General features: G+C 37.1%; 1 protein-coding gene across 1 annotated transcript in view; it reads right to left on the minus strand.

The window, feature by feature from the left end:
* The window catches only part of LOC136034690 (neuroglian-like), a gene marked incomplete in the record, with an annotated part of 146180 nt that overhangs the window by 51963 nt on the left and 80139 nt on the right, over window positions 1–14078 (minus strand). The window contains 3 exon segments of the mRNA XM_065716015.1: window positions 568–737; window positions 3134–3225; window positions 13826–14003. Of these exon segments, the coding sequence (XP_065572087.1) occupies window positions 568–737; window positions 3134–3225; window positions 13826–14003 (440 nt within the window).

The raw sequence follows: 14078 nt of genomic DNA on the forward strand, positions 1-14078 counted from the left end.
ACTAAATAATTTCCGACACCACACTGGCGAAGCAAGACAAATAAAAAAAAATCACAAAGAAGGGAAGAAACGAGGACAACAACAGCCAGTGAAAAATAGAATAAAAGGTTATGCAAATATTTCGGTTGAGATCTCCGCTCAACCGTCCTCAGTGCAGAGAAAAAAAAACATATAAAAGTACAAAGGCCAGTATAAAAACCAAACCTCAAAAACAAACACTGAAACTAAAATAGGACCCTTTCCAATCAGCAACGAAAGGGTAACTTAAGTTACCCTTTTATTATTTTGCACTGAGGACAGTTCAGAAGTCTCGGCTGAAATATTTGCATAGTTTTCAGTTTTTCATTGGCTATTGTCCTCGTTTCTCTCTTCTTTGCGGTTTTTGTATTTCTCAGTCAGACCAAAAATCTATTTTTTTTTTTTTTTAGTTTTATACTCTTCCATCACCCAAGAACAAATGTATATCATTGACACAGGTCAATAGCCATATGTAAATTCAATATACAAAAAGCAACAAAAATTCTTGGTAACCAGCGTAGCATTGAGGGAGAAAAGTTCTACATATACCTGTGACTGAACAAATCTTGGCTCTTGTTCGAAGTCGATAGTTTCATTTTCATTCATCCAGTCAATTCTCAAAGTTAGAGAGGAATCACTGATGGCCGTACACCGGAAAGTGGCAGTTGAGCCCGCTGCAACTTCATAATCTTCTGGTTCATCGACAATCCTAGTTCGTTCTATGAAAATAAAACAAGATATTATTCACTTGCAACCATGTTTCTTTAAGACCATAGTTGGAGTATAAATTTCGTCACTGACATTACACTAGAAATTAAGTCAGTCGAACTATTTTAAAACAACTAATAAAAAGTAAGAAAAAAAAATTACGTTGGACAAAAAGCCTGGACACAATATCACAAAGGTCTTGGTGACTCACAATGAAATGCAAAATATCTATTTTAGGAGACTATTTTGTAGTTTTTCTAGGAAGAAGAGGGGAATCCTTCGTATCGGTATGGAGAGGGACCCCTCTCTCTTATCTCTTACCCTGTGTCCATATATACTGACCTTAATGCCAGAACTACTAATCCTATAAATATAATGATATAATTCAACCAAAAGAATGTGACACACACTCTTTAGTCCTCACCATTGACCCCGGATGAGATCAGCATCTTTAGTGAATTATCTTAAATTACTCCCTGAATTTCATCTTAGTGGACAGCAATTGCAAAATATCTGCCCATACAATTAAGTATGTTTACGACTCACAGCCAACCACTAAACTTCAGATCTAATAGCAATTGTGTAATACTATTCAACGGGTACCTGAAGCCAAATGACCATTTCCTCATTATAAAGTCAGTAGGTTTAAATGGAAAAGATATGAATCTTATGCGTAGTTTTGACAGGTCTAGCTAATTTCGTCTCACGGCCGGCGGATCGATTTGAAACTTTCAGGAGTGGAGGAAGGTAAGAGGGCTTCAAATGTTTTGTTGGGAGAAGGGGGCAAATTATTGTTTCCCAGTCCAAATACGCCCCGGTCTTATTTTCTTTTCATGCCTTTAGTTCAACAGGCTCTTTGGTTAGATAACTTCGAAGACCACACTGCCTTTCCATGACGAAAGTAAAACAGTTCAAAATAGGGATGATACCTTTTTATTGACAGTGAAATATAAAATTATTTAACTGGATATTTCGAACACATATACAGTGTTCATCATCAGCAGTAAAACTAAAAGACATGTAAAACTAGTAGACAGTAAAACTGAGACTTGTTGATTCGACTACGAAATACGAGTTTGATTAAGCCGGACTTCTGATTGATATTTTAATAATAAATATCTTGTCTTACTTCCTTTTGCAACTCGCTATCCGGCATCATTCGTATCTACACACATGGGTTAAAAGGAAAACCCTGCCTTTGCATTCTCCCTAAATATTTCCTCTATGAGCATGTCTTTTTTGCTGCTTATATGAAGCCCAGCTAAGAATTACGATTCTCAAAGTGAAGTATATGAAATTTTATTAGAAAGAAAGAGAAAGCATATAGCAGCTTCAAAGCTTTTCATTAGCACAAAACGTTACAAAAACTTAATATAAAGCCCTTTATTCACCTAAGTTATCATTATACCAGACACTGAAAAAAAGGCTGAAAGACGGAATGAAAGTTTCTACCACCGGTCTGAAAAGAAAAACGCAAAGAAAGCTTTTCTCTTTTATTTTGTGTAGCAGTGAGTTTTGAGTTTACGACCATCCATATACTATTGAGCTATAAATTTATTTCCGCAGTTCTGAAGTGTTTGCAGTATGCAAGTTTGCCGCTCGAATATTTATGTATTAGCTTTTATCATGTAAGATGTCAAGAGGAGAGCTTTCTATCTGTTTCCAAACAATTTACTTTGCAAAATATTACTGCTAATTTATTTAATATCTTTTTGTTGAGCCTCTGACCTTAATTACCAGATGTCCTGCTTCTCCTATATACAAAATTTCATCATAATTTAAATTTCACAAAAAAAACTTAAAAAACACATTAAAAATGTATTTATATGCATTTTTGTTACGTTTTTACGAGTCGGGAAAAACTTTCGGTGGGGTAGGGGGTTTCAAACTTCAAACCCCCTAGGGTTTGAAGCATTTTATATAACTGTAGAAAATATTATCAACATATTTTGCAGTCGAATCTGTCGATTCGGCTTCTGAAAGGACCATATGGAAAAAACATGTCTTTCTGTTACTACTATGGAAATAAGAAACAAGAGCTGACATGACATTTATCCATAGAGCTACTAGTTTGTTTTCTTATTGCTTGCTTTGTGCATCATCAATAATAAAGCTATGTGCATCATCAACAACATCAATAATAACAATAAAGTAACTAAAATGTCTTCATACTTAGGATGGCTCATGATCTTAAACTTCCGTTCCATTTAACAAAGACCAATTTCCTGGTTGGAACAAACAATTACCAAGCGACACAAACTCAAATCCCTCAGGGAACTTCCTAGAAATGATCCAAAGCAAATTAATTCCTAAACCTGTCTGGTCATTACAGTATCCCTTTCGTTTCTAATAAAAAGCTCAAGTGAAACTAAATAAAAAGGGGAAACAGTTCTTTTTCTCCGCTTACCCTTGACAACAAGGTTCCCAGTTGCATCGATTGAGCCAAATTTGTTGAGCGCAAAACAGGAATAAGCACCAGCATCAGAAAATGTCACATCCCTTGAAAAGAAAAAAAATAACAAAATTGAATTCAATATTCAACGTTCCGAATCTTTATTTTTAATATATTAATGGAATTAAGTACACAAGATTACATGGATTAAAAACTTCCTTTGTTATGTTGGAAACAATGTTGCTAAGCTTGGCTAAGTTATCACAGGTCGGTGAAACTACAGATTTGAAAATCATTGATAGAAGCCTATTTTGATTATTTTGATTTGGCGTTATAATTGTAGTCAAGTAATAAGAACTATATTACTGAATTACTATATTACTCTATTTACTATATTACTATATTACTTATAAGACTCGTAGAAGATGAAAACTATAGTAAAAACTATAAATAAAAAATATTTTAATCAGGAACAACAGTCTAGCACTGCCTAAGTAAGGAGTCATATGCCTTCAGCGTTTTTTTTTTCTTCACACCACTTCGTATGGAAAGGGTGGTCGAAAAAATTTGAAGTGGGGTCATTCCATTTAGAATTTAAAATACTAGTGTTTTTTATTTAAAATGATAGGAGGGGGACTGGTCCTTCCCATGCCCTTTTTTACTAGCAGCCCTCTCCCACATCCTCCCAAAACATATGATAAAAAATTTTAGATAAAAATTCTGCTGAAAATGATGAAAGAGTCCGATGAATGTGCCTCCAAGGGTGACATGAACCTCCACAGCCACTGGGACAAGGGCCATATATAATGGAAACTGTCAATTGTTTTTTTAATCTTTAGGTCTTATCATAAGTAGCCCAATTACACTGCAAAAATAAAGAGCGATATTGATTCAATGTAATATTTTTTCCCAAGCCGCTCCGTACGGAAATACTAGAGAAACTTTGGGATGAGCTTATTCGATTTGAAATCCGAAGTTCCAGGGCTTCTTTAAGAGTCAAAAGTGATTAAAGGGTGACCAGCCTTCCTCCTATGCTCTTTGTAGCTAGAGAAGCCTCTGGGGCAAGGGGGTAAATTATGCAAGTTGCCCACTGTTTATATATTTATTATTGGAAAACAGGGCATATTTAATCTTGGGTATCCAAAAAGCTAAAGGCATTAAGTGAAACTTTCAAAGAATGTGGAGAGGGATGTAGAACTAAATCACAAGACACTATTGCATGTGGGTTGTCAAAAGAGCGTATCTGTGGTATCTCAGAAAAGACTATGGGTATCAAGTTGAAACTTTCAGGGGTGTCAATAAGGAAGTCAAACTAAAGGAAAAATGCTACGTGTATCGAGGTTGTCAAAAGTACTGATTTGCAATGTCTCAGAAACAGCTAAGGGTATTAGTTTGAAACATTAGGAGAAAGCTGAGAGGGATGTTAAACGAAATCGAACAGACACAATGTGCATCCAGGTTGTCTAAACCAAACATTTACATTTATCCCAGGAACGGCTAAGAGCGAAAAGCTAAAACATTCAGATACTGTTGAACTAAATCAAAAGACACAATGTACATCCAGCTTTTTAAAATGGCGTAACTGATATATCACAGGAACAGCTAAGGGTACAAGTTGAAAATTTCAGGGATTGTTCAGGGAGATTTTGAATTAGACCAAAATACAGTATGTGCACCCAGGTTGTCAAAAGGGCGTATATACAGTATTTCAGGAACTGCTAAGGTTATTAAGTTAAAACTTCCAGGTATTAGTAAACGGATGCTGAACTAAATCGGAAGGCACTATGTCCATCCTGGTTATTAAAATAGCGTATCTACAGCATCTAAAGGTATTAAGTTAAAACTTTTAGGGAATATTGAGGGGGATATTGGATTAAATCGTTGAATTAAATCAAGAGACACTGAGTGCATACAGACGTTAAAATGGTGTATCTGCAATATCTCGGGAATGGCTAAAAGCATTAAGACGACACTTCCGGGGAATGTTGAACTATATCAAATGACACTATGCGCATCCAGGTTGCCAAAACAGTTTAGCTGCACTATCTGAGTTACGGCTAAAAATAAAAATTAACAGCTTAAGAGATCCTTTGAAAACCTGGATGCAAATAGTGTCTTTTGATTTTGTTCCAACATCCCCATCAACAATACCTGAATTTTTTTTTTACCAGACCACTTCTCGTGAAAGGGGTGGTTGTAGAAACTTGGGAGAGACGGAATAGAAATTGAAAGTTCCCATGCCTTTTCCAAAAGCCACAAGTGATTTAAGGTCAACCACTCTCCTTCCCGTACTTTTTTTTCTACCCGACCCTGTCCTGTAAACTGTAGGAAATTAAATCCTGATTTTCAGATAGTCATTTTGTTAAGAAACGTGGAAAAATCTAATAAGCATGCCTCCCATGTCAACATCCTCCCCCACGCCAGGGACAATTATATTAGCAGTCGTTTACAGGTAAGTTACAATAGAAAAGCTTTTAGGGATCGTCCACTATGCCATTATTCCCAGAATTCAACACGGATAAACTCTAGAAACGAAAAGTTTCTAAGTCAAAGTACCTGACTAAATCAAAAGATGCTATTGACACATGATTTGCCAAATTTTCTGTAATGCCTCGAGGATGACTTGGGGGAACGAGTGGATTTTAAATTTTATTTGGGAGGGGGAAAAGTAGATCAAAAGACACTATGTGAAACGAGGTAAACTAAATCGTATATCTGCAATATCTCAGGAACGGCTCTGGGGACGGAGTATAAACTCCCAGGTATTAGTGGGGACAAAGCGACATCAAATTTTACACTGGGTAGGTGGAAGAGGTTAAACAATTTTTGTTTCTAATCCACCATAATATTTTTGCACCATAAGATCTTTTGGGACTCATAATCTAGGCATAGTTCAGTAGCGAGGTAAATCAAAAGACACTATTGGTTGCCAGGTTATCAAAATAGCGAATCTGCAATAATTCGAGAACGACTTGTAATATCGAGTTGAAAATTCCGAGGAGTCTTGATGGGTGGGAAGTTGGGGAAGTGGAAGTTGAACCATGACATGGGGGAAAGGATGTATCTAAACTGAAAGACATTATCTGCATCAAGGTTTTCAAAATACCATACGAATAACTGCAATACCTTGGGAACGGATCGGGGAATAGAGTTGAAACTCTTAGGGAGTGTGGGAGAATTAAGGGGGAAGGGAGAGGGAACTAGAATTTTGTGTTGAGGATAGGCTAAATATATTTTGTATTTTAGCAGCCGAAGTAGAGTTTATAGAAAATTAAATAAATAAAAACAAGTTTTTGTAACGGAAAGTAAGGAGCGACATTAAAACTTGAAACGAACAGAAATTAATCCGTATAAGGAAAGGGGCTTTTCCTCCTCAACGCCTCGCTCTTTACGGTAAAGTTTGACGATTTTTCTTAACTCTACTTTTTAAAACAGTAAGAAACTTTAGCGTAGAGAGCGGGGCGTTGAGGAGGAAAAGCCCCTTTCATAGACGGAGTAATTTCTGTTCGTTTTAAGTTTTAATGTCGCTCCTTACTTTCCGCTACAAAAACTTGTTTTTTTTATTTAATTTCTGGACGTTTTTGAATTAATGCATCTTTTGATCTTGGCTATCCGCACATAAATAATTAAAACGAAATTTGCATATTAATTAATTGCAATTAATCGGAAGATTTTGAGAAAAAAGAAGCGAAGGAGAAGGCCTAGTTGCCCTCCAAGTTTTTGATTACTTAAAAAAAAAACAACTAGAACTATTAATTTTTTACAAACGTTTTCATTGATAAAAAATATACGTAACTTAAGAATTAACTTACGTAACGAACTTCTATATTCGTATGTTTTTATTGCGTATATGAGGGGGTTCAACCCTAATCGATACCTCGCTCTTTACACTAAAGCTTAGATTGTGTCCCAATTCCTTAAGAATGACCTCTGAATCACAAAGGCCGTAGAATAAATAGTTGAAATTACTAAAAAAAGATTGAGGTATAACGAGGAGGTAAACCCCTTATATGCGTAATAATCTTTGTTCGTTTTAAGTTTTAATGCTGCTCCTTACTTTCAATAGAAAAAACTTTTCATATTTATTTTTTCACCGTTTTCTCAAATAAAGCTAGAAAATACTGCGCCCCCTTCATTGAAATTCTTTTCCCTCATGAGAAGTCTCTCCATGGAAATATCCTCCCACGTAACCCCACCCCTCAACTCTCCCCCCTAAACCAAAAAATCTCCCTGAAAACGTCTGTACACTTCCCAGTAACCATTACTATATGTAAACACAGGTCAAAGTTTTCAACTTGCAGCCCCTCCCACGGGGACTGCGGGGGAGTAAGTCGTCCCTAAAGACATAGTTATTAGGTTTTTCGACTATGGTGAATAAAATGGCTATCTCAGAATTTTGATCTGGTTACTTTGGGGGGAAAATGAGCGTGGGAGGGGGCGCACCAATTTTTTGGTCACTTAAAAAGGGCACTAGAACTTTTAATTTCCATTAGAATGAGCCCTCTCGCAAGATTCTAGGACCACTCAGTCGATACGATCACCCCTGGAAAAAAGAAACAAAAAAGAAACAAACAAATATACACGCATCCGTGATCTGTCTTCTCGATAAAAATGCAAAATTCCACATTTTTGTAGATAGGAGCTTGAAACTTCTACAAGAAGGTTCTCCGATACGCTGAATCTGATGGTGTGATTTGAGATTCGTTGAGATTGTATGACTTTTAGGGGGTGTTTCCCCCTATTTTCTAAAATGAGGCAAATTTTCTCAGGCTCGTAACTTTTGATGGGTATAACTGATCTGGATGAAACTTGTATATTTAAAATCAGCATTAAAATGCGATTCTCTTGATGGAACTATTGGTATCAAAATTCCATTTTTTAGAGTTTCGGTTACTATTGAGTCAGGGCGCTCCTTACTACAGTTCGTTACCACGAACTGTTTGAAAGGTGAATGGTATGTTTAGATTACGCTATCATTTTAAGTTTATTTTATGTTTTTTTTTTTCATGTATATATTGTGTATGTTAATTGTGCAAAAGAAAGTTGTAGTGATGGAAAAGTTTTTCGGACTTGAATGATAAATGCTCTACCGCTTAAGTTGTTCAATGTTCATTCATTGACGCATTATAGAACCGTTTTTTTTCGTTAGTTTCTTTCAGCTTAGCATGAGAAAAGACAAAGAGAAGTGACAGAAGAGATGGAAAGTATATAATTTGGTCTATATATTTGCACATCAGGGAGGGAGAGGGTAAGGTACTTTGACAGTGTAAAGTTAGAAAACAAATCTTACTACGCAATATGCAGAGTAATTGTACCTAACACACCAGGCACACAGACCCTCTACACTTTACCCCCCCCCCCCCAATGTGCAAATACAAAGCCCAAGTTTGTTTCTATAGTGTTATATTTTTATCTTAATTTGGTATATTTTATTAGGATTGAACGTCAGAGAAACATATTTAGAAGAATATTAAGTATCAAGTTTCTTTATTTTTATTTTTTATTAATTAAGTTGATTAGTTTTTTTTCTTTCGTGGTCATTCTTTTTTATTATTCTCCTTAAGAATAAAGGAACTTCTCCTTTTTGTGTGGGAGACATGACGGACCGCCATTTGGAAAAAGAAAAGTCATCGGAGTAAATGACGGAATTTTGTTCTGTTTTTTTTTTTTTATTATTATTATTATTAATTAAGTTGATTAGTTTTGTTCTTTTATGATTATTATTTTTTACTATTCTCCTTTTTGAGAATTAAGAGGTTTTTTATGGGGTATATGGTGGTTTGAAGCGTGTCCAATTCGGCTTATTTAAATAATAATAATAAAAAAGTAGGTGATGTCTAATGTTTAAAGCTAGATTCGTTTTTAAAGCTATCGTCACTAAGAGGAGTGGATTTGGGATTAAAAAAACACTACGCAGTAACCGGTTATCAAAATGGCGTATCTGCAATATATCGGGAACAACTTGAAAATATCCTTAAAATTTCAGGGAGTAATGATGGGGGGAGGGAGGGGGTCGCAAAATGTCACTGAACCATGATTTGAAAGAGAGGGTGGAGCTAAATAAAAAGACACCGGGTGAATGCAGGTTGTCAAAATACCATACCGATATCTGCAATACCTAGGGAAAGGCTCAAAGGATAGAGTTGAAATTTTCAGGTAGTGCAGGATAATGAAGGGAGAGGGGAAAGGGCTTTAAAATTTCTATTTGGGGATGGACTAAATATATTTTCTCCCTTCAACCAAAATGATTTTGCACTGCAAGCTACTATGGGACTTAAAATCTATTCATAACTAAGTAGCAAGGCAAATCAAAAGACATTATGTGTTGCCAGGTCGAAAAAATAATACATCTGCGGTATCTTGGCAACCGCTTAGGAGATCAAGTTGAAACTTTCGGGGGGGGGACTTCAAATTCTAGCTAGAAGGAGGGAGCAGAGAAGGGGTAAACATATTTTGCCTCAAACCCGTCTATAAGTTTGCATTTTAATCTCCTTTGAGACTAGAATTTATTAACCTTAAACTAGCAATGGAAATCGAATGACAGAATATTTACTCTGGTTAAAAAAATAACGTATCCACAATATGTCAGGAACGATTTAAAAGATCGAGTTGAATTTTTCAATAGGTTTAGAGGGAACCTCTAGTTCTGATTTGGAAAAGGGAATAGAAATAAATCTAAAGATACTACGTGTATCCAGGCTATAAAAATAGCATGTATGCAGCGTCTTGGGAGCGGCTTAGGGAATGCAGTTGAAACTTTCCAGCAGCATGTGCGGAGGGGGGAAGGGGCTTCAATTTTTTCGGTTGGAAGAGCATTACCTCAAAAACAGCTTGTTAAATCGAGTGAAAATTTTCTAGGGATAAGCTATGAATTTCAAAAGAAACTATGCATTCAGGTTATCAAAATAACATCTACAACATCTTGTGAACAGCAAGTGCGAAACTTTCAGACTATTTGGGAAGGGAGGAGGCAAGGGCCTTCATATTTAGTATTTAGACCAAGTGGATGTGGGTAAAAATGTTCTTTTCAAATCAGCCAAAAAAACTTTAAAACTATTAGCCCTAAGGGAACTTCGAATCCATTCACGGTGTATTAGTAAAGTAAACAAAAAGACAATATATACCCAGGCTATCCATATAGCTAATCCGTAACATCTCAGAAACGAATGGGTATGAGTACCTAGCTTATCAAAATAGTATATCTGCATTATTTCAGGAACAGTTTGGTAGATCGTGTTGACATTTTCAGGGGTGTGACGGGGACCAATTGAACCTTCCGCATGGACTGGGGGAGAGGCGTATTAAAAAAAATATGTATCCAGGTTATCAAAATGGCATATCTGCAACATCTACCGAGTGACAGGTGGGAATTGAGCTAAAACATTTGCCATGGTGGGGTGAGGGAGGAGGCAAAGGGCCTTCACATTTAATTTTTAGATATAGAAAATGCATGGAGAGGAAATGTGCGTCTCTAATCCACCTAGAAGTTTAGGAACTATTAGTCCCAGAGGATCTTCGAATCTATTCGCGGAGAAGTAGTAAGGTCAATCAAAAGACAGTATATTCACCCAAGCTATCAAAATAGCGTATCCTTAATACCTCGGGAAAAAACAGGGGGGGGGGAGAATCAAGTTAAAACTTTCAGGTAGTGATTGAAGAGGGCAATGAGAGTTCAGATATTATGTCTATGAAAAGGAATATAAGTGACAAAAGTTTTTTTTTTCCCAAATATTGGTTCATCCAAAAAAGAAATGACAAATTTTCTTGAAAGCTTGAAACTTATATCCGTAAGCTATTGGGTCAATAGAATCCTTACGCAATAAAAAAAAAACAAGAGCTAAGAGCTCATATGGCACTTGTGACAAGGCCAGAAGAGCCAAGAGCAAAGAGCTCATATGGCATGAGATCTAGCTAAATTCTAAGAATCGACAGATTGATTTAAACGGAAAATCAGAGGCTTAATGCCGGTCAGGATTTAAAATAAGAGCTCTGAGACACGAGGTCCTTCTAAATATCAAAATTCATTAAGATCCGATCACCCACTCGTAAGTTAAAAACAACTCATTTTTTCTAATTTTCCCTCTCCCTTCAGCCCCCCCCCCCAGATGGTTGAATCGGGGAAAACGACTTTATCAAGTCAAATTGCGCAGGTCCCTGACACGCCTACCAATTTTCATCGTCCTAGCACGTCCAGAAACACCAAACTCGCCAAAGCACTGGACCCCTGCTACGTCAATCACGAATCTACGACATTTGCTTATTCTACCCACCATTCCGATCTCTCCACTCTAAGCGTTTCCCAAGAGTTCCGATTCCCCCCTCCAACTCCCCCCAATATCACCAAATCTGGTCAGGATTTAAAACAAGAGCTCTGAGACATCTTTCTAAGTATCAAATTTCATTAAGATCCAGTCACCCGTTCTTAAGTTAAAAATACCTCAATTTTTCTAATTTTTCCAAATTAACACCGTACCCTGAACTCCCCCAAAGAGAGCGGATCCGTTCCAATTATGTCAATCACGTATCTAGAGCTTGTGCTTATTCTTCCCACCAAGCTTCGTCCCGATCTTCCAAGATTTCCGGTTTCCAAGATTCCTGTTTCCCCCCTCCAACCCCCTATGTCCCCGGATCCGACTCGAATTGAAAATTGAGCATCTGAGACATAAAATCTTTCTATATATCAAATTTCACTAAGATCCGATCACCCATTCGTAAAATAAAGATACCTCAATTTTCACGTTTTCCAAGATTTCCGGTTTCCCCCTCCAACTCCCCCCAATGTCACGGGATCTGGTCGGGATTTAGAATAAGAGCTCTGAAGTGCAAGATCCTTTTAAATATCAAATTTCATTTGGATCTGATCACCCGTTCGTAAGTTATAAATACCTCATTTTTCCGAATTACCCCCCCCCCCACTCCCCCAAAGAGAGCGGTTCAGACCAGGTTATTTCAGCCACCTATCTTGGACTTGTGCTTATTCTTCCCACCAGGTTTCATCCTTATCTCTCCACTCTAAGCCATTTCTAAGATTTCCGGCTCCCCCGCCCCAACTCCCCCAAAGACACTGGATCCGGTCGGGATTTAAAATAAGAGATCTGAGTTACGAGGTCCTTCTAAATATAAAATTTTATTTAGATCCGATCACTCCTTCGTAAGTTAAAAATACCTCATTTTTTCTAATTTTTCAGAATTAACCCTCCCCCCAACTCCCCCAAAGAGAGCAGATCCGTTTCGGTTATGTAAATCACGTATCTAGGACTTGTGCTTTTTTTCCCACCAAGTTTCATCCCGATCCCTCCATTCTAAGCGTTTTCAAAGGTTTTAGGTTTCCCCCTCCAACTCCTCCCAATGTGACCGGATCCGGTCGGGATTTAAAATAAGAGCTCTGAGACATGATATCCTTCTAAATATTAAATTTCATTAAGGTCCGATTACTCGTTTGTAGGTTAAAAATACCTCATTTTTTTCGAATTTTTCCGAATTAACCGTCCCCCCCACCCCCCGATGGTCGAATCGGGGAAACGACAATTCCTACTTTAATCTGGTCTGGTCCCTGATATGCCTGCCAAATTTCATCGTCCTAGCTTATCTGGGAAGTGCCTAAACTAGCAAAACCAGGACAGACAGACCGCCCGACAGAATTTACGATCCCTTTTTGTCACTTGGTTAGTACCATAAAACCATAATGGTTAATTATGGTTAACCATAAGTGCCAGAAAAAAAAACTGTCTTGTCAGAGAATGGACACAAAAGATTTTTGTCCTGTGGCCTCGTAATACTTTAGCTTGGCCAAGTTACTTGACTTCGAATGCTTTTTTATCATTCCAGACCAAAAGACCACAAGACTTGGGACGCACAAAAACAGGATCTTTTATTTAATCTCGCCAATCAGCTTGGAAATGACGTAAATAAGTTTCTTTCCGGGTGGGTCCTTGTGTGGACAAAAATTTTGGCTGTATTGATGTGAGAGACCCAAAAATAGGCTCAGAATTTTGTTCAACTCTGACATGTTTGTCATCCACTTACAGGGCATACTTACAGGGCCATGTAAACCTGAATGCAAAAAAAATATTTGAAGATTGGTTGTAACTATATATAATATGCGGTACCTGAATTTGGCCCGATAAGTTGTTTTCTCATATTGGTTTAGAATTAAAGGGCATGTTTTACATGACAAGGAGACCTCAACAAAGACAAAGGCTATTTGATAAAACTGCTGGATCGATGCTTGACAGCCAAAAAGGTCCATTTCGTTGAGTCACTGGATTATTTTTCTTACGTATAATTAGCTTCAGCCCAACAATCATGGCCGAATGACATCAGTTAATTGCCCTGTTTTACCACTAGGTTAAGTGCATTTGTTGAGAATTTTTTCTTGAAGGAAAAAGCAGATGGCTTTAACAGGAATAGACCTCTCAGGGGAGTGATTCATAATGGGAATTCAGTACTGAACAAAACTGTTTTTACGTATTCAGTCCCAGACTTTTTCTCCTTTAAATAATAGGAACACATCTCCGTGTCTCTGTGGTAGCATTATCACCTCGAAAGACAGTGTCACAAGGGAAAAAAACCTCAGAAAGAGACTTGGAGAAATAACTTATTGAGACCAAGAGCCTTCTTAGAGAGTCAATAAACATGATATTGCTAACAAGAATGTGGTTGGAGAAAAGACAAAATAAGAGTTTGAAAAGAAATAATTCAACCCACCTAATTTCCAGGTTACCATCTTCCATCACTTTATACCTTCCACCGGTTAATTCTAAGCCATCACGGACCCACTTGACTTCAGGTTTTGGTGCACCTGTTACTTTACATGTCATATTCACTGATGACCCATCTACAGTTGCGATGTCTTCGGGTGGCTCAACAATCTCAGGAGGCAGGGCTGAAATTGTTTAAAGTCATAATTAAAAAGTGTTTCATTCATTCACTTATTAAATACTAAATACAATACAGAGCA

The sequence above is a fragment of the Artemia franciscana genome, chromosome 13 (assembly GCF_032884065.1).
Source record: "Artemia franciscana chromosome 13, ASM3288406v1, whole genome shotgun sequence".
NCBI lineage: Eukaryota > Metazoa > Arthropoda > Branchiopoda > Anostraca > Artemiidae > Artemia > Artemia franciscana.